Source organism: Vicugna pacos, chromosome 5 (genome assembly GCF_048564905.1).
Source record: "Vicugna pacos chromosome 5, VicPac4, whole genome shotgun sequence".
Classification (NCBI taxonomy): Eukaryota; Metazoa; Chordata; class Mammalia; order Artiodactyla; family Camelidae; genus Vicugna; species Vicugna pacos.
Window position 1 is genome coordinate 84,382,987 of NC_132991.1, and position 27,975 is coordinate 84,410,961.

At 35.7% G+C, this 27,975-nt stretch overlaps 1 protein-coding gene across 2 annotated transcripts in view; it reads right to left on the minus strand.

The window, feature by feature from the left end:
* Positions 1–27,975, minus strand: part of CUL3 (cullin 3) — an 89,071-nt gene that overhangs the window by 48,634 nt on the left and 12,462 nt on the right. The window contains exons 2-3 of one of the 2 annotated variants that reach the window (XM_072961743.1): positions 22,271–22,468; positions 764–877 (exon numbers count right to left, since the gene is read on the minus strand). In XM_072961743.1, coding sequence (XP_072817844.1) covers positions 764–877; positions 22,271–22,468 — 312 coding nt within the window. Of the gene's footprint in view, positions 1–763; positions 878–20,976; positions 21,040–22,270; positions 22,469–27,975 lie in introns of those variants that run through there. The other variant, XM_031677950.2, reaches the window with a different exon arrangement.

The window sequence follows — 27,975 nt, forward strand, 5'->3', positions numbered from 1 at the left end:
CATAAACACTGAACAAGACAAGTTATCTGGCTTGATGGTTTTGCAGACACAATAATTAAACTTGGTGGATCTTAATCATCACACTTCAGTTAAAAAAAAAAGCCTGATAGTTTAATCTCCTTGAAAGCGATTCAACAGCCTAGCTCAAGTCAATGTTTTCCAAATTGTCTTGATGAACAAGGTCTTTCTCGTGATTTATAAAAACAAAAAGCAAAAAACAGGAATCGGTGAAAATTGGAATCTACATCTATAATATATATATAAAATAGATATACATTCCAAGGATTTACTATTAGGAGAGATTTACTGTTAAGAGAGATAGATGGCAACTATTAGAGTAAAACTACTACAAAAATACTTGTTTTAATATGACATCCCCTGTAACTGAAGCTGTAAGGACATTAGGGTTCAAGAGCTTGCCAGAGAACATCCAGCTTTCACCTCCCACGCTGTCGGCCACCCTCACTCAAGGAGAGATGTTAGGCGGGCTTTTCAGTATTTCTCATGTTGAAGCACAAGTGCTAGACACTGAGAAAAATACTAAATCTTTCCCTTTCAGTTTTCCATTTTAATCATTAAATATATGAACAACCAAGATTTTACCTCAAATATACTAAGGTTGGTCCCTCGCGAAGGAAATATTAAACAAACAAAAGCTTTCCACACTGAGTCGCACCATCCAACTAAATGTGACAGAAAGAAGACACTGTGTTTTGAAACACTTAACTTCTTAAAGGAAAAACAACAAAAAAGCTCTACTTACCATATACATTAGTATGTCTCTAATCATCACCATAGCTGTTTGATGATCATTCCAAGCTTGATTTAGCGTTTGAAGAAAGTTGTTATTCAATGAATTTAGTACATCTTCTCGCACCTATTAACAGAAGAGTTCATTACAGTTTGTTTATACACACACGCACGTGCACTCATACGTATACATGCACAAATCTGTTCAACAAAATAATGAAGTGGAATCTTCAATTTTAAATCAAAGAAACATGTTATAGGCCAGTAGAAATATTTTAAGCTATAATATAACCTATGTATATAGATAATTAACAAATGTGTTTTGTACAGTCCAGACCCGTCCCTTGACCTTCAGAATCATAAAGCAACCTCCTGGGCATTTCTCAACCCTCCAATGACTAAACCTCACAGTTAGCATAAAGTCCTAAATACTTACAAAGGAACTAAAAGGCCCCAGAGAACTGGCCCCAGGTTACTGCTTCAATTAAATTCCCTACATCTCCCCTCTTCCACCTTGGAAGAATGGTCAAAAACACTGATTTTGCAGTCAAATTACCTGGGCTCAGATCCCAGATCCCTGACTAGCTGTGTGACCTTGAGTAAATTAATCTTTGTGCTTCAGTTTCCTTATGTTTGAAATAGTTAGTATCTATTTTGCAGGATTGTCTCAAGGATTGAACTAACACTAGTAACAGCACGTGCCTGGCACGAGGAAAACACAGTGAGCATTAACTAGCGACTTACTGCACTCCAGCTACCACAGAGCTGCACAGAGCAAACGTGCTCTGCTGAGAGTCTCCTCTGCCCTGATTCACACAGTTCACTCCCTGGCTTTTTCTGATCCAGCTGCACCTCCACAAAGAGGTCTTCCATGACCACCTATTTCAAACAACCCCTCTCTCTACTCTCATACCCTGCACTTTATTTTTCCTCATAGTACTTCATCACTCCCTAATCACTAGTGTATTACATATTTACATATTTATTGTTTCTCCTACTAAAATTGTAAGCTCCTCGGAAGCAGGGATTCTGTCTTTTCCACATGTACCTCCCATATCTAGAACAGTGCCTAGCATATAAAAGACCCTTTATTTCATCCTCAGCCTCCAATACCATGATCCACTGCCAACAGGGTAAGCTCTTTCAGGATATCTGCCTTTGCACATCAAGTTCCTTTCAATCTGAAATGCCTTCCTAGTGCAAATCTGGTTAAGAATTCAGGAATTCCTTTCCATAGTCCACACACGTATTGCCACTTTCTCTAATAAAAGGTGACTGACCACTACTTCTTCCTGCTACGCTGTCAGTCCAATGGAAGGATTATTTGACTAGGAAACAGAATCTAGACTCTGGGTCTAGCTTTGTCATAAAGTAGTGTGTTTGTCCTCTAAGTTCCTACAATGCTTTGGGACTATACTGCCGACCCATTCAGTTATTCAAATCCAACCAATCCTCCATGGTCTAGCTCAACTCTCAGTAACTCCAGCCTAAACAGACATCTTCTATCTTTAAACATTCTTTACCACAGATAATCTGTAGTAGTGATTAAACTTTTCCAGGTTGGGGAGAATCTTAAGTCATGGTGTTGAGAAACAAATTACTTAACATGTGTGTTGAGATATACAGATATCTATAAATCTGAATTATAAACACATGTAAACAAAATGTCATTTGACTTAGAACTAAACAAGTTGTTGGAAGTGCCAAAGATTAAAAGAAAAGGTACATAACACATTATTCTCAACACCTGAGAGAGTAAGCTGAAATGGAGAAAACTGTATCTAATTTACTTTTTCTTATATATTAGAGGAAAAGAAGTCAGTAAGAGATTTTAGTGATGGGACAATAAATCTACTCTACTAAACATGCAGTATGAAAGCCACTAGCGTATACATATAATTTAGAATTTTATTATATATTTAATCTTTTGTTCACAAGACTAAGCTCCTTGACTTCAAATACATCACCCAGAAATTACTCCATAAATATGCTGACTGTATCAAAAGTGATTTAACATCCATGTCGGTTAGTTGACAGTACTGTGTAAACAAATACTTTCACGCAAAGTGGTAATATATCACTTATTTCAACTCATTAAGTCTACCACTTGTCAGATGCAAATTCCCAAGGTAGCTAACACTAACAAACAAAAAAACCCACAGCAAGCTGAAAATGTTCCTATTTACAAAATTCATCAAGCTTTCTATTCTTTCACTGAAGCACTAAACTTTGAGTAGCAATTAAATTAAAATCATGACATTACTAGAGAAATTGCACCACATAAAAACAAAATTATATGTTTCAAACACCAGAATATCTAGAAATCAATCATCTGTAAGGACTTAAGTGAACTTCTATATATCCCCTTTGTTATAAAATCAAGTTATATGTTAGCTGTATTAAAGTCACCCTGATTTTGGAACACAAAAATGTGCTTGGTATATTTGTTGGATGAATGAAAAACTGAACAGTTTAATTTAAAAAGTTATAAAATAAGGCATGTTTTCTGAAATCAATGGTCTAATACTTAATAAAATAAATATATGAAGTATTTAAATAGCATCTATAGTTACACCTGTCTTTCAACAATAAAAATACAATCAACTAGCTCAATGTGTCATAAATGATAAAACTGCTTTATTTACATCATGCTTCAAAAAATTACCCTGATAAATCAGTAACACGGTGAATTTTACTTAGCAGAAAACAGCTATTAAAACAGTTAATTTTGTTATATTTACTTCTGAATGATTACACATATGCACACACAGACATGACTAAAAGCCCTTAGGTATACTTGCTGCAATCTTCTCTTAATTATTCAGGTCACTCTGAGCAAAAAACCGTCCCTCTAAAACTGCCTCAGAAAAATATTTTTGTACTGATATATGTAAAGTTAATGCATATTGGTTCAAACACACACAACAAAATGGTAGGAATGAGATAAAATTCAACCTTTACGACCATTAAAACATGCTTTTCACAAGGAAGTTGGCATGAAAAGTAAAATACACATTAAGTGAAAAGGCTTATTAACCTTTATTTTTACAAATTAACATAATACAGGAAATTTGAAAAACAAAGTGGAGGCTCTGTATGTGCATGCATGTGGGTAACAGTGTTAACCTCACACAATCTAACAAAACCACCATTAGTTTCTGCACCATCAAAGGCAAACAGGAAGGAACTCTGATGTAGAGGTGGTACAAGAACCATAGGGACCTGCAGATCAAGTATGACCAGCATCATTACTTGGGAAAATCCACATGAAGATTATCCAGATGAAGAACTGGAATTTGAAGGGTGAGACGATGAAGAACAAGTAACAAAGCCACGGAGGTTGAGAGCAGGATGGACTAGCTGTCACAAAGAGGCTAAATGAGTAATTGAAAACTAACGGCTATGCATGGCATCTAGCCTTGCAAAGAATAAAGCAAGATGCAGACTAATTTAAAAGAGTAGATCACAAACTTGGCAAAGAATTAGAATCACTTGGAGACCAACGGATTTCAGGCAAGAGAATGAGAAGGTAAGATACAGACTGGAAGAAAAAATTTACAAAACATACACACATCTGATAAAGGACTGTTATCCAAAATGCATAAATAATTTATAAAATTCAATAAAAAGAAAACAAACAACCCAATTAAGAAAACTGGCAAAAGACCTGGAAACCTTACCAAAAAGATACCAGATGGCAAAAAGCATACAAAAAGATGTTCAACACTTGACTAGTAAGGAACTGCAAATTAAAATAACAATGGGATATTGCTACACATCTATTAGAATGACCAAAATCCAAAACAATGACAACACTAATTGCTGGTGAAGATGAAGGCACTCTCAATGATTGCTGGTAGGAATGCAAAGTGATACAGCCACTCTGGAAGACAGTCTGGCAATTTCTTACAAAACTAGACGTGCTCTGTGATCCAGCGAACTATGCTCCTTGGTATAAATACCAAAGGAGCTGATGACTTATATCCACATAAAACCCCACAGATGTTTATAGCAGCTTTATTCATAACTGCCAAAACTTGGAAGCAACCAAGATGTCCTTCAGCGTGTGAATAAACAAACTGTGGTACATCCAGATAATGGAATGTCATTCGGCACTAAAAAGAAATGCACTATCAAGCCATGAAAAGACATGGAGGAAACTTAAGTACATATTACCAAGTGAAAGACAATCTGAAAAGGCAACATACCATATGATTTCAACTATATGACATTCTGGAAAATGCAAAACTAAAGAAATTGTAAAAAAGATTAGTGGTTGCCAGGGGTTAAGGTGGAAAGAGAGATGAATAGGCAGAGTAGAGGATTTTTAGGGTAATGAAAATACTCTGTATGATACTACAGTGGTATTTCATTATACATTTGGTAACCCATAGAACATACAACAAACACCTAGAATGATCCCCTAAGTCAACTATGGACTTCGGGTGATAATGATATGTCAACACAGATTCATTACTGTGACAAATACACCACTCTGGTATGAGACATTTATAGTTGGGGAGGCTACATGTGTCAGGGGGCATATGGGAAATCTCTGTACCTTCTGCTCAATTCTGTGAATCTAAAACTGCTCTGAAAAAATAAAGTCTATTTAAAAAATTGGGGGACCCACTCAAGACCTGAAGAAAGAGAATCTGAGTGTTTTTCTTTTTAAAGCTACCCAGGTGATTTTTACACCACAGCCAGTATTAGGAAACTACTGACTTAAAAGAACCACACTACCTATTTCTGTTCCCTCTCTTTGCATAAGTTCTTCAGTATGAATGTTTTTATACAGTTATAATAATAATCCTGAAGTAGTTGAGTCTGATTTCTTTAAGCCATCAATTAATATTCAACATTAATCTTACTTTAAGACAAAAGTTTCTTGCTCTATCTTTTCATTTCTAAAGCACCACGTTTCAAAGAGAAAGGGTATGTTAGAATGAAATGTAAGAAAAAATGTCATTTGAGAGTCAACTTCCAACCTAACTTCTGATCTACAGAAGAAGAAGAAAAAAAAAAAGATAAACTGGACTCCATCAAAATTAAAACCTTTTGTTCTGCAGGTACTGTTAAAGCAATAAAAAGACAAATAGACTAAGAGAAAATATCAAATAACTTGTATCCAGGATAAAACCAAAAAATCAAAAAACCCTTACAACTCAGTAAAGAAAGCAAACAATTTAAAAATGGGAAAAAGCCTTGAACACTCTACCACAGATGATACACAAAGGCAATTTTGCACATGAAAAGATGTGCAACATACATTAGCCATTAAGGTTATGCAAATTAAAATCATGATTAGATACCACTACACACACCCATTAGAACGGCTAAAGTAAAACATACTGACAATATCAAGTGCTGACATAGATTCCAAGCAATAGAACTCTCATACATTGCTGGTGAGAATGCAAACGTATATGGCCCCACAAAAAAAGTTTGATAGTACTTCTGAAAATATACACTTACCATATGACCCAGCAATCCTATTTCTAGGATTTATCCTAGAGAAATGAAAACTTCCATTCACACAAAAACCTATACACAAATGTTCATACTAGCTTTATTCATATCACAAGAAACCACACACAACCCAAAGGTCTTTCAACAAATAAATAGGTAAATGGATAAGCAAACTATGGTACACTTATACAACAGACTATCATTCAACAATAAAAAGGAACAACTATTGATACATACAACAGATTAGCTCAATGGTAAAATATGCTGAATGAAAGTAGTCTCAAAAGGCTACAAACTGTATGATTCCATTTATACAACATTCTTGAGAAAACAAAACTATACTGACAGGTAACAGATCAGCAGCTGTCAGGTATTAAGGGTGGGAGGGTATGTGACTATAAAGGGAAGACAGAATTTTTCTGGGGAGAAGGACGTTCTGATTATGACAGCAGTTACAAGAATCTATAACAGGCTAAAATTGATAGAACTGCGCATAAAAGTAAAAGGCTAATTTTATTGTATATTGACATTTTAAAACTTGCAGCAATTACGATTCTCAAGTTGGGGTCTATTTCATGATTCTTATACTATAAACATAAGCTACAATCCACAATTTTTATTCACAAAAGCAACCTGAATGACAAACAATGAAGAACTGTTCATTATTTAGAGCATATCAACTTTACAAAGTCCTCTGCAGTAATTCAAACTGGCATATGACACTCTCCATTTCTGTGACTATAGCTTTCCCCGTCCTCTTTATTACACCCTTAGCAAAACAAAGTGTATTACTAAATCAAAAGAAAATCTTAATTTTTCAACACTGTAGTAACACCTATTCACTGATAAATTAATGTCCAAATTACAAAAAACACATCTTCAAATCAATCAAATCACTGGCAAAGGAAGGAGGAAGAGATGGATGGAAAGGGGGATGACACGGAGAGGCCAGCAGGCACAAGGCTGACTGGGAGCTACAAGGATCGTAGCACATGGACGGACAAGGAGGCTGACCCTGGGCCAGCAACTGTTTGGCTGTTGGAGAGTTGAAGGATATTACTAATCTACACAGTATCCCCCCACCCTCTAAAACACACCTGTAATTATTTTTAATCATTAATGAAAATTTTTTCACCCTCTAAATTTAAATGCCTGGGGCAAAATCCCAGCCAGCCAATCCTAATTAAATATCTAAGTAACACAAAGAAATCAGCTAAAATGAGTTATAAAGATTTTAATTCTAAAGTTCACTGAAACCAGAACTGAGCTATATAATTAATGATGGCACAGACTACTAAAAAGGACTTCCTTCTTAAAAAGTCTTAAGACTCAGGACAATAATTAATCCCAAAATAGACAAATCTCTGAAAATACGATGTTTTTATTTAGCATTATTTTACACTGAAATATACATCATGTTAAAAACATAAAATGAGGCATGAATAACATGACACACGTGCTAATAAAAAATCATTTAAAAGTTTCACAGAGACACTATAATGTTAAGAGGTGCGACCTCTTATAAACCTGCAGAATTTTAATGTTCATCCAGGAGCTAAAACAATCAGTCAGTTGCTCAGGGCAGTTACTAATCAGAACTTTGACCAAGTTATTTAACCTATATGGTCTGTTGGTTCTCTTCCCTGTAATATGGCTGGGGTTGAGTAGATCATTGGCATTCATGCAATGCTCCACTGAGATGCCTTGGTACCACTCCAGAGTGAGCTCTGTTTCCCCTGATTAAATATGATTTATATTGGTTTTGTATGATTTTAAAAGTGAAGTTTTTCACTGCTGTAAAATAGAGGCATACCTTGAAGATACTGTGGGTTTGGTTCCAACTACTGAAATAAAGCAAATAAAGGGGAGGGGAGGTATAGCTCAGTGGTAGAGTGTGTGCTTAGCATGCACAAGGTCCTGGGTTCAATCCTCAGTATCTCTATTAAAAATAATAACAATAATAAATAAATAAATCTAATTACCTCCCCCTCCAGAAAACAAAACAAAATAAAAAACAAAAAAAAGGGAGTCACATGAATTTTTTCATTTTCCAGTGCATATTAAAGTTATCTTTACACTATACTGTAGTTTATTAAGTGTGCAACAGCATTCTGTCTAAATAAACAATGTACATATCTTCATTTAAAAGTGCTTTATTGCTGAGAAATGCTAACCATCATCTGAGCCTTCAACGAGTCATAATCTTTGTTGATGGAAGATCTCACCTTGGTGTTGATGGCAGCTGACTTATCAGAGTGATGGTTGCTGAAGGTTAGGTGGCTGTGGCCAACTTCTTAAATAAGATAATGAAGTTTGCTGCATCAATTGACTCTTCCTTTTGAGAACAATTCCTCTGTAACATGCAATGCCATTTCATACCTTTTACCAACAGTACAACTTTTTCAAAAGTGGAGACAGTCCTTTCAAGCCCTGCTGCTGCTCTATCAACCAAGTTCATGTAGTATTCCAAATCCTTTCTTGTCATTTCAACAACCTTCACAGCATATTCACCAGGACTACATTTCATCTCAAGAAACCACTTTCTTTGCTCATCCATAAGAATTAACTCCTCATCCATTAAGGTTTTATTTAGAGGCTGCAGCAATTCAGTCACATCTTCAGGTTCCACTTTTTAAATTCTAGTTCTTCTGCTACTTCCACACAACTGAAGTTACTTCTTCTACCCTTCCAGCCCCTCAAAGTCATCCATGAGGATTGGAACCAACTTCTTCCACACTCCTGTTAATATTGATATTTTGACCTCTTCCCACATCGTGAATTTTCTTAATGGTATCTAGAATGGTGAATCCTTTCCAGGAGGTTTTCCACTGACTGTGCCCAGATCCATCAGAGAAGTCACTATCTGTGGCAGCTATAACCTTATGAAATGTATTTCTTAAGCAGTAAGACTTGAAAGTCTAAATTATTCCTTGATCCATGGCTACAGAATGGATGTTGTGTTCGCAGGCATGAAAACAACATTAATCTTTTGTACATCTCCATCAGAGCTCTTGGGTAACTAGGTTACCTTGTCAAGGAGCAGCACTATTCTGAAAGGAATCTTTTCTTTTTTTCTGAGCAGTAGGTCTCAACAGTGGTTTAAAATACTCAGTAAACCAAACCATGTGCTATCATCCAAGCTGTGTTTCATTTACAGAGAACAGCAGAGTAGATTCAGCATCATTCTTAAGGGTCCTAGGATTTGCAGAATGGTAAATAAGCTTCAACTTCAAGTCAACAGCCACACTAGGCCCTAACAAGAGCCAGCCTGTCCTTTGAAACTTTGAAGCTAGGCACCGACTTCTCCTCTCTAGCTATGATTCAAAGTCCTAGATGGCATCTTCTTCAAATAGAAAGCTATTTCGTCTACACTGAAAAAAATCTGTTGTTTAGTGTAGCTACCTTCACGATTATCTTAGCTAGATATCCTGGATTACTAGCTAGAGTCTCTCCATCAGCACCTGCTGCTTCACCCTGCACTTTTATGCTATGGAGACAGCTTCTCTCATTAAACGTCGAAACCAATCTCAGCTAGCTTCCACTGTCCTTCTGCAGCTCTCACACCTCAGCCTTCGCAGAACTGAAGACAGTGAGGAACTTACTTGAGATTAAGCTTTGATTTATGGGAATGTTGTTTCTGGTTTGATCTTCGATCCAGACCACTCAAACATTCTCCATATCAGCAATAAGGCTCTTCCACTTTCTTATCATTTGTGTGTTTACTGGGAAGCACTTTTAATTTCTGCCAAGAACTTTTCCTTTTCCTTTGCATCCACAACTAGGCCACCTGGTGCAAGAGGCCTAGCTTTAGCCTATTTCAACTTTCAGCGTGCTTTCCCCACTAAAGCTTAACCATTTCTACCTTTTGATTTAAAATGAGAGATGGCCTACTCTTCCTTTCACTTGAATACTTAAGAAGCCATTGCAGGATTATTAACTGGGTTAATTTCAATACTGTTACATCTCAAGGAATTTCTATTCCCGAGGAGAGGGAAAGAGACAGGGGAGCAGCTGGTCAGGGAACAGTCAGTCAGAACACACAGAACATGCATTAAGTTCACCATCCTCTTTGAGCACAGTCTGTGGTGCCCCAAAACAATTTCAACAGCAACATCAAAGATCACTGAGCGCAGCTCACCATCACAAGTACAGTAGTAACAAAAAGGTCTGAAATACTAGGAGAACTACCAAAAAGTGGCAGAGACGCTAAGTGAGCAAATGCTGTTGGAAAAATGGCGCCTGACTGACCCATTAGTCACAGGGTTGCCACAAACCTCAATTTATAAAAATGCAGTATCTGTTATGTGCAGTAAAGCTAATAAGCACAATAAAACAAGATGTGCTATAACTGAGAGCCACTGGGTATGTACTAAGTATCCTTGTTGGCTCTAAATTCTAAAATATATTGCTTGTTTCACATGATGGAATCAGAGTATTTATATAAATATGCAACATACACCATGATCAAAAACAGCATTTAAGTCTCTACTTGCAACATGTGAATTTTTCAAAGCCTGCATATGTTATCTGGGGGCTTGTCACTTTACAAATTTTACCAGTTATATAAATCCTGTTTTTCCAATGATGTCATTAAAGAATTATTCCTGAAGACCTCAAAATATTTTTCACTTCATCACACCAAACTGATGTGATACAAACTTATCAATAAAAGTGGCTTACTCTGTAAGTGAATCTCAGTGGGAGCCAAGCCATGGAGTGTGAAGAGTATCTTTCCTAATCTTGACACATTGTTTGAAAAAAGTTCCACAGCTCTTCCCTTTATGCTGAGTCTTGATTTAAAAGATCACATGGTGAATAGTGGGAGCCAGGAATACAGACAAAAGGCCCAGCTGCCTGATTCAAATCATTGACTCAACACTTAGTGAATGTGTGGCCTTGAGAAACTTACTTAATTTCTTTGTGCATCAGTTTTTATAAAATAGCAACAGCACCTACTTCAAGGAGCTGTTGTGTGAATAAATTAATATACACAAAACACTTAGAACAGTGCCTGTCCCACAGTAACTGTCATATGTGCATTTGCTGCTATTATAATATTACTTGTATTACATATTCATAATATTATTCGTATACATATTTGAATCTTGCTACTCAAACTGTGGTCTGCATAGAGCAGAATCATGGTAAATATCATCATCATCTGTGAGCTGGACCCAATGAATCATAATCTGCATTTCAATAAGATGCCCCAAAAATTCCTAAGTGCCTTAAATTTTCTGAAACAAGTGACATAAAACACAGATAGAAATATGTTCACATATTTTATACAGTAGTTTCTAAATTCTCAATTTCCACATGATTCTTGCTTTCCCTTCCTCTAAAGAATAGATACTTCTTGATAACCAGAAGGAATTCTTTTATCTCATACTTCGAGGGGTTCATAACGGAGTCAACCTCCATACAGGTTTGGTGAATAGAAGCTGCCATCTCACACTGCATACAGCCACCTTAAGATTTTTGTATTTCAAAGCAAGCTTCCACTAAGGTCAGGAGAATTCATCTTAACTTCTGCAGATATTTTAAACCTTCCAAAAATTCACTAATGATAAGAGATTCTTGAATGAAATAAAATTCACTGCCCTCTTGGTATTTTCTAGATAGACTGACAATATTATTCTCATTATCCTAACTTTTAGAATAAAGGTGGCAAACTCAGAGGAATCATACCAGTATCAGTAACAAGACATAAGACAGTCACTGCAGGAAAACTTTTCTTGATTGCTGTCAGAAGATTCTTCTGTAAGCAATTTTACAAATGTATGCATAGTTAGTAATATAAGTTTAAGCATTTCACAAAGAGCACAGTACTTGTAATTTCAAAATCAAATTCATTCCTAGTGGCAATATTCCCTACTTACTCTTCAAGTGTCTAAAATGAAACTCTTAATACAAAAGGATACAAAACAATTTCCCCAAACTGACAATTCAAATGTTTAATGATTACTTCCAAGCAAGGCAGGGTGCTAGGCACCATGGGGGATACAAAATGCATTCAGTCCCTTTACAATCTCTATGGGGGAGGGGAGAAAAGAGCCTAATATCAGCAATCATATGACCTCAATACAAAGTAAAATTCAATGACTAGTACTGGAGAAGTCATGCAGTTCAAAGCATGGGCACATGATGGCAGTTAGGACAACACATTTTCATAGTTTCATAAAGAAAATCTCCTACATGTTAAAATAAAAAACATGAATTTGAGATTTTTAAAAAATATTTTCTTAGTTCAAATATTCTTCCCAATTTTTAAAAATAAAATACCTTGGAAAATTAGGATTTTAGGACAAAGTGATGTCATGAAAAAAATGGTAGCTTTAACCTACTGGTTAGAAAGGAAAACAGAAAAAAAAAAAAAAAGCAATATATCACAGAAGGACAATATGATTATCACACTTGCAAAGTACTGCATTCCCAAAGGTTAAGACAATAAGACATACATTAAAAGCCATTATAGCACTAGTACCATAGTTAACCTTTGAATACCAAGGACAATGACAGAATAAATAGTAAAACATACACAAAACACAGCAATGTGGTCATTAGTCTTATTGTAATTCTCCTGAGCACCATGGAGGGAAAAAACAGTTTCACAAGATCACACGATCTGGTTCCCAGCGGACTGACAGACACCGGTCTCAAGAAATCAAAAGTAAACAGCCGAAAAATTACACTGTACTTTTAAATGGCATAATACATTCTGCTTAAAGTGGTCTGATTCAGTAATTAATTCGGGTAAGTAAAATTATTACTCTACACACAGAAGACAGAACAGATCCTGGCAGTCCATGGATATAAACTATGATGGTTTCCATTTGACTGCTAGTATTATTCTTAGAGATTCATTTCAACAGACAATTATTTGAGTGCTAACTACACTAAGAGCAAGAGACACAAAGACGAATGAAACAGGTCCTAGCTGTTCATTCATGCAATAAGTATTAACAGAACACCATTAGAAAATACAACAGAAAACAAGACAGAGAGGGGTACCCGCCCTCACAGTGCTAACAGTCTACTCATTAATTTAAGTGGGAATAACTGGTATTTAACTTGATTGAACTTGTTAAATAACACTTTAAACTGACCTCTCCCCCAACATCACTTCTCTTCCTATCCTTTCAAAGCAGAAGCCTATGCCCCTCGTGTTCTACAGCTGCTATCTTTCTGACTCTCTAATAATGCCTATTCCCCACCCTATCCCTAATAATCTCTTCCTCTTTTAGCATTACCCTATTTGTATTCAAGACACTCTTCCAAATCATACTGTTTATGGTTTGTACAGCTAGTTGAGAGTCTTTCTCTTCTTTCTGACTCCTGTCATCATCCTTAGCAACTCCAACATTCAAAGTAATGGGTTTTCAGTTTCTTCTTACAACCTTAAGTTAGAAAAAAGGACAAGGTGACAGAACAAAACGGTAAGTAGCAATGAAGCACTCAAAAAGGCACTCCTACTAAACATTTCACTCCATCTTTTCCACTCTAATCAGTCTCTTTTTGAAGATCAAAACCCAATAGCTCCTACCACGCATAGAATAAAAGCCAAATACCCTACAATGTTTCTCAAAACCTAGTCCAACTAACTTTACCATTCTCATTTCCTTCAAATGCATGTGAAGTCCTTTATGTTCCACTCACACGGATCCACCTAATAATGCTCATACCTATCTACTTTTTAACTCATGCCATCTTCCCTTCCAAGACTATCTTTTGCCTTAGTTCACATGATGACTCTTTTATAATACTTTAAGGTTCATCAAAACTGACCTCCTCTTTCTACTGTGCCCTGAACTCTTTAGGCAAAACAATTTCCCTTCAAAATCTGATTACCTCACTAAAATTGGGAGGTTTCCTACTGACAGGCACGGTGTCTTAACTATTTTGGAGGGGAATATAACACAGTAGAGACTCAGTACCTGTGGGTCTCTGAATTGAATCTGTCTTTGCTAATGAAAATCTTATTCCCTAGTGTTTCTATTAATGTCCTTCGTAATTTACTGCAGTCACTATATAATATATTTTGTACATAAACACCATTTAAAAATCTCTCTATACTCACATGTGCCTAGAAAGGAAAAACACTAAAAAAGCTTTATTATGAAAGCTAGGTCTGTTTTTACACCGGAAACTAACAAAACATTGTAAATCAATTACACTTCAATTTAAAAAAAATTTTTTTAAAAAGCTGTATCTGTTTAATTGGCCTACAAAACAGTCCACAGCTTACTATAAAATCACCAACTTCGTTTCCACATGCAATTAGTACTACTACATAATCATATAAATTTACCTATGAACAAATATTTAAAACTCTGGTTTTTTCCATTCTCCCTCTATACTGAACAAGCAGTTTACATAGAAACACCAATTCCAGCAAATGAGATCCTATATACAAAATATAAACAGTAGGGTATTACTCTACAAGGAAACTTTACAAAGAAAAATTCAAATAAGAAAATCACTTAAAAATTGAAACTCTTCCCCTTCAAGGCTTCATTTTTCCTACCTGTAAAATAAAGTGCCTAGAATTGATCAGGATTACAAGGCACAGATTCAACTATGTAAGTCCAAAATATAAGTTCCAGAAAGATGGGGATCTTTGACATAACGCAAATGCTTATTATCAGTGCCTGGCACGTAATAATAGGTCCTTGACAGGCAGTTTTCTGAATGAATGAAAAGGGAGCAGGATGAAGCTCCTCTTATCCTGCCTTCTTCCCACTCAGAGTAAGATGTTACTTGAAGAACAAGATGTAAAGACAGACTTTGGAAACCACTGGAACAAATGTTCTTTTTAGCAATAAGAACTGTTCTGGTAGACTTAAAAAGTCAACGTTTTTTATTCAGCTACTTATCTAAGCGGAGAATAAACTTTCAAAACATAAGAATTGGCTTTTATAAGCTCACCTATGAGGCTGTCATTTTTTTTTTATTTACTACTACAGACTAATAATTTGGAGAAGGGGCAATTAAGCATAAGGCAAATCTAAGAAACCTGTTAAGTATCACAAAATTGGGATAATAAAGTTCTTGCCACATTAAAACCAAAGAAAGTTTCTCCCTTGACTTAAAGAAACAATTAAAAATGGAAATACTTTTAGTAACCCCAAATTATCAAGACATATAATCATTATACAATTTTAATGTTCATTTAGGCTAACAAAATCAATCCTAGTCTCATTTTATAAATTAATAATCTGAAGTCCAGAAAAATCTAGTAATTTGTTCAGGATTGTTAGTGGCAGAATTAGGCCTAAAGTCCAATTCTCCCTCTACTTTCTATGCAGTACTTTTCCCACTGCATCTACTTCTAAGTTATTTATTATTAAACTTCTATTATTAATTCTATTATTTCTTATTATCATGGAGTACCCAGGAGTGGGTAGAAGAAAAGGCAAGTCCTCCACTACTTTACTATGGGCTTAGAGACATCTATTAAGTTTGAATCTCAAATAGGAATATTCTAAAAGGAGATAACGTCCCCCCCCCAAAAAAACCCACTTTAAATATCTGACAATTTTGTCAGTTATACCTCAATAAAGCTGAAAAAAAATAAAATAAAAAAGATGGCTCCACCCTAACCTAACCCTGCCCACAAGTAACAGAACTGATTAGCACTATTTTTGAATTTAAAATTGTCTTTTAACATTAAACACACACACACAATAGCTGTAAAAACCACAACTCTGCTAAACAGACATCAAAATTATTTCATAATTTACGATTAGAGCTAAGTCTTAAAGTACAACTAACTCACTGGACATTTTTCTGTCTCCATTGCAATCCTCAATCTACCTGACATGTTTAAGTTCCTCAGGGTTCAGATCTGGAACCCTCTACCCCCATCCCTCCAAATGATTTCATCTACTTCCAGGGCTCTAATTATCATCTATATGTTCACAATGCCCACATTTACATTTCCAGTCCAAAGTTCTCAGAGTATACGTATCTCATTTCGTTGGCATCTTAAAATTAATCTATTCAAATGGAGCTCCTTTTCCTAACTCAAATCTGTATCAAAAAATGGAAGCACCTAGTTGTTCAAGAGCCAAAAACCTGGAAGTCATCTTGGATTCTACTCTCTTCCTCATTCCATACAATCAATCTATCTGCAGGTAATAAGCTTTCTATAACCAAAATATATCTTGAATCTGAAAAACATTTCTCTATCTCCAGTCGCTAGACTGACGTAAATCACCACTATCACTCATCTCAATTAATGGACTATTCTAGCCTATTCCCCTCACTTCAACTCTTAGGCCCTGTAACTTACTCACTACATAGCACCTAAAGAAATATTTTAAAAACCTACATTGGATTTCATTGTCTTGTTTAAAATTCTTGAATGGCTTCCTAAGGTACATATATAATTAAGCAGGAAGCCCTTACAGCATGGCTTCAAGGCCTGGCATGATCCAACTTCTGCTCTTCTCTCCAACTTCATCTTGTCCCATTCTTTCCCACAGCCAACCCAATTCTCCATCCACAACAAGCTTCCCTGAACCCCAGTTTCTCTAGTCCAGGGACTGGCAAAGGAAGTCCTGCTGTCTTTTTAAAATAAAGTTGTACTGGAACACTGTTATGGCCATCCATTACATATGGTCTGCTGCTGCTCTCATGCTACAAGAGGAGAGTGAGGAGCTGCATATGGCTCAGAAAGCTGAAAATGCTGAGTATCGGGTCCTTTACAGAAAAAAATGTTCTATAACCATTCCCTTTGCCAGAATGCTCTCTCATGAGCACCTTCTTATTCTTATAGTCCCAGTTTAAACATCACCAATTCCTCAAACAGCCCTTTCTCGGCCTATGCAGTTCTCATTATTCTTCCCTACCACTGCATCCTGTTTTCTTCATTTTGTTTTACAGCTAAACATTTTTTAACTTGTTTATATGTTCCATGGATGTAGGGAACAGATGCATTCTATTTACCAATATATTTCTTACACCCAAGTCACAGCCTGGCAAATAGGAAGTAGTTTTGAACACTGAATTCTGCGATGATGAATCTGTAAGTATACTTCTGAGGCTTTGACAAAATGACCTATAATTTAAAAATCCTTACAAGTGGAAAGCAGAACTTTTCCTCCAATATAACCATGCTTTTAAAGGTATTTTATTTAGAAAAAATATTAAAGGAAAAAAATCCCTGTGAATTCTAAATATTTCCATATTTACTAAAATAAGACAAGATTTTTCTTATGATGAGGCATACAGGCCACAACACACCCCAAGTTCTGCTTTGGGGTCTTGAGAAATGTCCTGAATTACTTTGGGTCTCAGTTTACTGGGGAAACATTCCTTTAGGGATAGGAAGAATACACTACTAAGAAAGAGAAACAGCATTTAGCTCTTCCTATGCCTGCTTCAATTTTGTGAACTTACTTCCAAAGCCAATAATCAGCTACTTTCATCTCAAAGAACTGTCCTCCCTTCAGCTACCCTCTGGTAGTTTCTATCACTCTGCTTTACCAAAAACGTTCCTCAGAACCATCACTATTCTCATCTTGAAATCAGAGAACCAACAAACTCTGCACGTAAACACTGTATTTCTTCCAATTCTTCTTCAACGCAAAAAGGTCCTGGCTGTCTATATCATAGCACTAAAAGGTCCACTTCAGTGGAAAGTAATTTCACTTAAAAAAATTTGTCAGGCAATGCAGTTAACTATTAAAAGCATAGTGAACAAAAAAATGAATGGACCATGCAGTAATGCTTTCAGAACTATAAAAAGGTATATATTCTGTGAGACTAAAGACAGTTTCTTTGACACCACTGAACCCTAAACCATTCTCTTACCTTCCAGTCAAACAGGCAATACTGATTTCCATGCAAACGACAATTCTTCACACTGTATCAGTAATCTTCCTGAGCCCCATTTGGTAGAACAAATGGAGACTTCTTACACTAGAGACAAACATTCTGGGCTACTGCAAGAAGGCCCTGTCAGCTAAGACTTCCTTTGACAGTGTCCCCTTCAGACAGCAGTACTGTATTTTATGATTTTTAAAGTGTCTTATAAAATAAGAGTAAGAATGAAATAAGATCACTAGAAAATACAAAAATTAAAGCACAGATACTAGCAGAGGTTCAAAAACATAATTCAGCTGAAATAAAGAAATCAATAAAAATGCTGACATCGGTACATATCCTAGTCAGAAATTGAGTAGTTTAAGGTGGTCAGATGAGCATTTGTGGAAAAAAAAAATAGAAGAACATTCTCAGAAACTAGTGTTATATTATTTAACATCTGTAAGAGAAATAAACATTTAGTATATGTATTTTTAATTTCTTTAGCATAATCAAGTTGAATATATATTCTCTGGAGTATTAGAACTGCCTATATTTTGAAGTGACAGTTAATCTTCAAAAATGGGACCACTTTAAGAGACTTAACAACACGCTGAAGCTCTTACAGTTACCATGGAGTTATTGTTCACATGACTTCAATTTCTACCTAACCATGTTTCAGAGTCCAAAAATCAGTCACTTTTAACACTGACCTCACACTCTGGCCTCCCTTCCTCGCCTCACTTTTTGGATGAGCCAATTCCCAACCAAAGCACACAGCTGCAGATGTTTTTTCTGCATCTGTGCCCAAGCTGCAAAGCACCGCTTCAAAAAAAAAAAAAAAAAAAGAAAAAAAGAAAAGAAAAGAAAGAAAAAACATGATAAATCACACATTCAGGCCAACTCGTACTGAGCTATCTTTCTCCTCACTTGCCAATTCCTTAGTATATTCCCCACAGGGGCTACCCCAAGTCTTTCAACTCACTTTCAGAAGATGCCCTGCTTAATTATTAGATTCATGACAGTTTTAGAACTAAAGAATCTCAAAGATATTATTGTAATTCCTTCATTTTAATTATAAATAAATCAAGAACTAAATGTAAAGGACTACAGCTTTACCAACACTGAGTAAATTTACCTGAAGCCCCACATGCACCTTCAATTTCAGCACATTTATTGCACCTTGATCCATTAGTTATGCCTCAGGAGCAGCTTTATAGAAAAGTCAAGGACTCAGCCTGAAGCCACACTGCTTGAATACTGTTCCAGCTAGGCCACTTACCAGCTACATGCATCTGGACAAATCACCAATTCTGCGCGACTCAGTTCCTTTGCTTTTAAAATAGAGGCAATAAGCCCATTGGGCTGTGACCATTAGCTAAGTTAATACACCTAAAAGCACTAGAACTGGACCTAGCACACAGTAAACAAGTTAGTTGGGATCATTATTATGCCCTATAGAATCTCTGGCAAATGACAGCCAGCCGCCCCTCTTCTACCTTTACTTCTCCACTGTTCAATTCCACGCTCTCTCTACAACCAAAAATTCAGTTGCTCCAGTCTTCTCCCCTTCAACAGCTTTAAGCAAAATTCTCCCACTCTACTTTCCTTCTTTCTTTTGACGCCAAGCTTCTTAAATTAGTCTTCATTTCCCACACCTACTTACCATAGTTTTGAAGAGTCATCCCTTGGCTCTGGGATTTTCATTCTCTGAACTTCAACATGTATTTCTCAGTACGTGCTACCAAATGTCAAATCTTGATCTCTAATTTTCAGTTCCTGCCCAAGCTCTAAACCTGTATATCTCCAAACACATCATATTTCTATTTGGACAGCTTATTACCATCTCACACTCAAATTTCTTCACACGTAAAATGATTCCTAAGGTGCCTTCTAACTATAAAAAATTTCCAATATAATCTAAAACAAAATTTGTCATCTCCTCTACTCATCCCAAATCAGTTTTCCACTATAAGTTCACAATAATTCTATTTGCGACACCTTAATTCTCCCAGTAGCCAAATTCTGCCTAGTCTTACTTCAGAATTTCTGACACTACCACTCATTTCTAGCCTTTTGCAGACTTTTCCAGCTCTTCTGCATCTAGCGTAGCACACCCCCCCAAGTCTACATTTATATCATTCTCATCTTAATCATCTTAAAATATTGTCACATTATCATCCACTTAACAACCTCCAATAAAATCTCCACTGTTAAGTCCAAATTCCTTAGCTTGGCATTTAAGTTGTTCTTCAATCTGTTCCCAAACTTTGCAACACTATACTCCACTAATCCCCATAAATTACTAAACACCTAAGTCAAACTCTACCTACCATCTAAGTTTATTTCTGTTTAATCATGTGACATCTGCCATCCTGGGACTCCTTCCACACTGTTCACTTACAGCTCAAATTTTTCATGGCTCAGCTCAATTTCATCCTTTCCCATGAAATCTTACAGCCCAGGGTAATCTCTCCCTCATTTGAATTCCTAAGCCATTTATTGTCTATACAACTCATTTGCCATTTAATTATATAATGTCTCACATTGTTACCTAAATGTATGAATCATCTCTCACATCAGAATAAAAACAAAAACAAACCCAGGAAGGGACAGTATCGAATCTCTTCACATCTACTATATTTTTCTAGAAAGTTGGACATAGTAGGTATTTAACAAAAAACTGTCGAATGCATGAAGAACACAATCATCTTGCTTCACGGGATACTAGCTACCTGCTTATGTAACCCCATTTAAGCGAAAAGAATTCTAGAAGGAAGAGTAGAAATAGAAAGTGACTATTTTGTAACCATCACAGTAATAATGATTCATGCAAGAATCATCAATGGATGCTAAAATCATCATGAAAGTTTCTTGGGGAACAGGATATTTATACAGTCTCAAAATATATCTGAACAAATTACTTATGAATTACAAAGGGAAAAAAGGTACCTTCACAGTGGAGAAATCTGGCGGACACCAAGTGATCAAAGTTAACATCACCAATAATGGGATAAACTGACATCATGTGCCTCCTGATGTGATGCACTGAGGACACAACATCACTTATGTATTATTCCTGCCAAAAATGCATAACCTGAAACTAGTCATGAGGAAACAATCAGACAAACCAAAAACTGAGGGACAATCTACAAAACAACTGACCTATACTCTTCAAAAATGTCAATGTGCTGAAAGACAAAGAAAGGCTGAGGAATTGAGTGGGTGATCCTGGATTGGATCCTGGATCAGAAAACAAAACTGCTAACTGCTATAATGGACATCACTGCCACAAAGGACAACTGGTGAATTTGAATGTGGATCGTATTAGATCACAGTTTTATATTAATGTTAAACTGCCTGATTTTGAACATTGTTCTTTGGTTAAGTAAGAGAATTTCCTTGTTCTCAGGAGAAACATTCCAATGTATCTGAGGGTAAATGAATCTAAAACTTACTTTCTAATTGTTCTGCAATAATAATACCAAGATTAGTAATAACATTTACCAACAGAAAGACTGACTAAAATGTGGCAAAATGTTAACTGATAAATCTACAATATAAGAAATCATTGCACTACTGATGCAACTTTTCCATTTTTTTCAAAATAAAATTTAAAAAACAAAGGCCCTAATACCACACAAAAACTCTGAAGTTTTTATTTATCTGTGGTATTTCACATTTTATCTGACAATCTTAAGGCAAGACATACTTGCAGTGGAAGAGTTTGCTCTATAAAGACATTTGTTCTAAAAAAAAAATACATCTTTTTGGAACAAAAGAACCATTTTATAATGTTAACAGTCCAACACTAATTTGTCTTAAAAAAATTCACATTCACTGTAATAAAACTCAGTTAAAATGAACAGTCAATTTCCCTTGGTGAAAAGTCTTAGACATTATTTTTCAAACAATGTAGTCTTATTTTATTTTTAAATATACAGAGGAAGTAGAAAAAGCTAAAATGGGCTGATTAAGCATTTTAAGAAAAAAGAATAATCTGTAATTAACATATTAATAAACAAGCATTTATAAATTAAAAGCTTCCAAGGTTGTATTTGTCATAGATCACAAACTTCACCTCCCCTCAATTATCAAAAATTCTGGTTTAGCTGACTTTAAGTTTTTAGTGAAGTTTTATAATACAGCTATTAATTGATTATTATTTCTACAGACTTCCTGGAACCTTTAAAAATAATACTTCTAGATTCAATATACTTAGCAACAGTCCTTTAAAGTTGGATACCTTATTTATGAGATGTTCGGTAACAACTTCTCTTAGTCCAGTGTAGAGCTTTTCTCCATGTTTATGCAAAACCATTGTATATGCATTTCTATAGAGCTCCTCAAAACTAAGACCACTGTTATTCTTACGCTGGATTTCTTGAATTGCATTTTTCAGAAGGTCCCAAATGCTGTTTACATATTTTTCATCCATGGTCATCTGTAATATCCAAAAGAGAGAAAGAGACAAAAAAAAAAAAAAAACCAATGGTTGAAAATCTTTCTGTATTTGTCCATACAGTAAATATTTTATTATATGGCTATGATCATAATCTGCATGACTTACAAGGATGTTAATCTATTTTAACAGAAATAAAGGGATACATTTTTAAAGTTTTTAGAGCTGATATAAGCAATTTTTAAAAAATCCTTTTAAGATCTCCCTTCTTTCTTATTTGCAGCACAACCCTCCACTTTAAATAAAATCATAAGCCCTGATGTTTATACTTGCTTTAGCCAAAAGTGTAAGACATCTTTTCCCTACATTTATTTAGTAGAATATAAGCTCAGAGAGATACTGAGGCAGAAAGGGTTCCATGATGAAAAAAACATGGGGCACATGAACACTATTTTCCTCTCCTGAAGGTCTGCAGAGCTCCTTAGCAAATTAAAGATCAAGAGAAGATCTGCAATTAAAACAAAACAAAACAACAATAAAACCACACATTCTGTTTCACCTAGCATTCTCTTATTTTCCTCATTTCTCCGTTTGGATTCCACGGTCTCACTTATCAACCTCAAAACTCTGCTCAATTGTCACTTTAAAATGAAGCTTTAACTGCCCACTCTACTTAAAATAGCAGCCTCCTCCTAGTAGTGACTCTCATATTCCAACCTCATATTCTTTATTTCTTGTCCTGGCCTCCCTCCTCCCAGTCAAATGTCAGCTACACAAAGGCAGGGGTTTTCTTCACTGATGAATCCCTCAGCCAATAAAATAATACCTGGTATATAACAAGCACTTATACTTGTTGACTGATTTTTTCACTAATCTCCGACTAAGTAGCCCTTTTTATGCCACATAAAACCTGTAAGTTCTGTGTTTACAACCTGGGAAAACACTCTACCAAGTACTCATCAGATTCACACATACTTTTGACCTGAAATGGATAAAAATTACTAAGCTTGTAATATCCTCTCCAAAGGCTGGAAGAAACTTTTGGAGGTGATGGATATGTTTACTACATAGATTATGGTGATGGTTTCACAAGTGAATACTTACCTCCAAACTCATGGAATTGCCTACATTAAATATGTACAGCTTTTGGTATGTCAATCACACCTCAATCAAGTGGTATTAAGAAAAAAAAAAAGGAATCCCCTCCAAGTCCTAGCCAATGAATATGAATGTCAAGAGGAAGGCGTATGTAAGCAAAATAGTTCTTGTAGTCGCTCAAGCAATAAAAAACCAGCTCAACTCCCAGTCAAGAGGATTCTTAAGTACATGACTCAAACTGAGTCATTATTCTCATCTTTTCTGGAGAGCTGAAAAAGGAACTCTTTAGAGAACAACTTCTTTCCTATTACTCAAATCTTATTCAAATCCAGGTCTATGAGAGACTTCTTCGAAATGGCCTTAAGAAAATTAACTCTAACATTTAAACTACCACCTATTTTCATCAATATCCTGATAAACAGGACACCATCTATATAAACTATAAATAAAATGTGGCTATTTACAATTTTTCACAGATTAAAGCCACAAGCCAACGTGATAAGGATGGCCTCAAATACTCCACACATGCACAACGTGGTTTTAATGTGCTGACAGGATATGTACAGGGCTATTAGGCAGACAAAGACACCACCCCTGATGTTAAATAACAAACATATGAAACAGAATATTCAAAACAAATTCAAAGAAAGAGCAAAGTTAATGTGGACTAAAAACCCCAGAGATAACTATACTGCTAGCAGTTGAACAAAACTTCAAATGACCTTTTCAGGCTCTATGACATAAGATCCCATGAAAGCTAGAAAACACACAAAAAGGTTTTTACTCGTTTTCTATGAGAAACTAAAGTTTTAAAAATATAAACTAAGAGGCTTCAAATACTGTACAAATACTCTTACATTATAATAAAAGAATCATTTCTCACAAACATAAATCAGAAGTTACTTTAAAATCTCAGATTATACGTAGTACTTTCCTCAGTATTTGTTCTCTGTAGATAGAGATGAACACACGGGACGACAATGTTTATTCTGGTGACTGCTCAGGTGCAAATGTTGTCAAACAAAGGAGAAGAAAATAAACCCAGAGACATTAAATGACTTACCCCAAATCACACAGCTGGAATCAGAACTCATATTCTCAAATCTAGTCCAAACCACTGGACTCACCTCCTATTCCACGGCGCTTATAGGGTAAAGTGGCATTACAGCGTGATCACTGATTATCTTAGTAAACATAGTATGGTATGTTAGTCGAGAAAATAGATTTTGCTGTCTGACAGGCCTGGATTTGCATCGTGGATTTGCTAAATTCACAAGCCATGTGACCTTGGGAAAATTACTTAACTCCTCTAAACTTTTATTTCCTCATTTATAAAGTGTATTAATAACAGTAGCTATCTCAAGAGAGTATCATGAAAATTAAATGTGAGTGTCAATAAAATTTAGCCCAGCCTAGGGCACAGTACAGTCAGCTCTCTTCTCCCACAGAACCCACAGGTACAGAGCCAACTGTACTATATAATTTTATGTAAGGGCCTTGAGCATCCTCACACTTTGGTATCTATGAGAGTCCTGGAACCAATCCCCCACGGATACCGAAGGACTACTGTGTAATCCCTCACATATCAACCAACAATGATAGAATCTACTAAACTCTCTATAGGCAAAAAATGTCAGAAAGAAACAGTTTGCAAGTTTAGCAAATAAACAGATAGCTAAAACAAAAGTACGTTAGGAGCACAACTATACTCAATGCAAGTCAGTAAAATGTAGCCTTCTTTCAGAAACAATATTCCTCTATTTATTCTCTCCTATTCATCCAGTGTCCTTTACATCATTTTAATCCCCAGAGCTCTGTCCTTGGTTCTTTTCACTCTACACTGGATCCCTATTCATTTCCATTCATTATCATGGTTACAACTACTACTCACACTTTTAGGGTTCCAAAATTTATGAGGCTCTAGATTGGCAACAGATTCTGGGGTCTCCTAAAACTGCATATAAAATTTTGCAAACACAATATATACACACTTCTCTTCTGGATAGTGTGTCACTAGCTCTTATCAGACTTCCCAAGAATTTTGGTCCACATCTCAAAGAAGATAAATTACTGGCTTACATGTTAATTGCTCCGAAATCTATACTGTTACCTAGATGTTCCTGCAAAGCCTAAACTACCTGTTGGACATGTCCAACCAAGTGCTCCAGACACAGATCAAATTTATGCCTGCCCCAAATCCCTGGTAAACTCACTCTCCAAACCTACCCAAATCTTCTTTCTGCATTCTCTAATTCAGCAGTGGCAACACAAACCACTTAGTTACACAAGCTGGAAGCATAAGCCTTAATTTTTCTTCTCTCCTCTCTCTTATATCCTCTCACCCAATCATCAAGCACAACCCAACATCAGGCCCAAGGTATTTCTCACATACGTTTCCATTCTTCCATCCTGAATACAGCTGTCCTAAAACTTGTATCTAGGCAACAGCAACAGCCTTCCAGCCATCATGAAGTCTAATAACCTCCTGGAATCTATCTTCCTCAAAATCATCATTAAAATAAACATACGAGCAGCATGCCCCTGTTCAAAACCCAGCTCTCATTAACAACAGTGGCGGACGGTGGGGCGGGGGATGCTTTAAAAGAAACATAACACTTCATGAACTAGTCTCTGCTTACTTACCTAACTTCAGCTTTCACTCACTACTCCCTGTCTTACACTTACTCCCTGGCAACATTAAACCAATGGTTATTCCTGTCCACTGTCACATCTCTCCTCCATACACCACCCTCGTGGGTCTTCTTCATACCCTCTCTTCTGCCTCTTCTTTAGCTGATTCTTCATATGGCTTCTGAGCACACCTCAGGTGTCATATCCTCCAAAAATCTCTCCCTGACCTCCTCAAGCAAAGCTAGCGACTCCTTCTTAGCTCTTTCATAACACCCGGGTTATATGTCTCACTACACTTCCATTCTGCTCCACAATTATCTGTTTGTGAAATTTTTTCTTCAATTAGACTATGAGATACTTAAGGGATTGTGCATTTTTCTTCAATGTCACTTAGAAGGCTGTAAACAAATGTCTGGGGAATGTTGTTTTACCCACGTTATATCAACACAACTTTGAAAACATGAACATTTGAATTACTAAGCACAGTGATATGGAAAAATATTTTGAGTTTATTATAGCAATTAATTTAATTTTAAGATAATGAAATATCTGTTTTAAATAGAAATAAAGTACAATGATGTATAAGCAAAAGCCTCTCAAATTTCATATATTAAGTAGTATTTTCAGGTTTTCCCATTCACCTAACTAAATGCCTCAGAAGACTGCTTAATCGTTAATTTTATTAATAAATGTTACCTAGGAGGAAAATGGTGGCTAGAATAGGCTCTTCAGCAGAAGATCCATAAGCTACAATCTTTCCCTAAATCAAACAGGCCTAAAAAACAATACACTGAAGGAAATTAAAGTGCAAATTCCTACATATACACGCTTTGGTCTTGGCATCAAGTGAACATGCCAACAACAGCAGCAACATAATTATGTTACTGATGAACTTTAATTTCTCACCGATCCTGGACAAAGAACACAACATTAACTGTTAATGACTGTTAAAAGGACTAAACGTTAAATTCTAATGTCATCAATATGTTAACTGTAAAAACACCAGTCTATATACTTCACTGAAAGTCATTTAAAGACCCTAACATTATGTACATTCTTAAGAGTAATAGTAATAACAGTCTTTTAAAGTAATATTCCAAATTATCTGAGCAGGATTTTAATCCCATCGATGAAACTTACTTACTTAGGCTGCAAGACTTACTCAGGAAGGGATCTGGTTAACAATCCTTCATTAAATTAATAAAATGATAAAATGTGCACACACATATGTCTGCTAATTATTTAATGTCTGCTAATTACTAGTTATGTACTGTATTCTTTCCCTGAGAAGCTCTAGTTACAAAGTGTTCAGCAAAGTAAATTCATTTAGCAAAAAAAGGAAAAAAAGCTCTTTTTGAAGGAAAGATAAAATTGAGTATTCTTAAATGCCCATGGTTTAGTGAGACCTTTCAGAAACCAAATCAAGACTTTATTATTTAAAAGTGACCTTCACCCCTTACCTTCTCCTAATCCAGGATTATAATTCCCTCATTATTAAGTATCAATAACAAAAATAACACTAACAATCTTTATTTTCTTTGACAAACATCTCTGGTTTTTCATCTACATTACTTTAAAATATAAAAACATAACTTCCAAAATGCTGCATTTAAAAGGATGTCAGTCTATTACATACTTACACATCTTGAAGGTTCTGTAATTACTAAGAGTTGGAGAGAACTACAGCATGAGCCAATTAAAACAAGAATGAAGAGAACTGTATTCTTCACATCCACTACAAAGGACAAGAAGTCTTTAGTCCCCTGTGAATAATTTTCTATAAGAAATTTAGAACAGGGTGGGTGGGGGAAAAGGGTGAG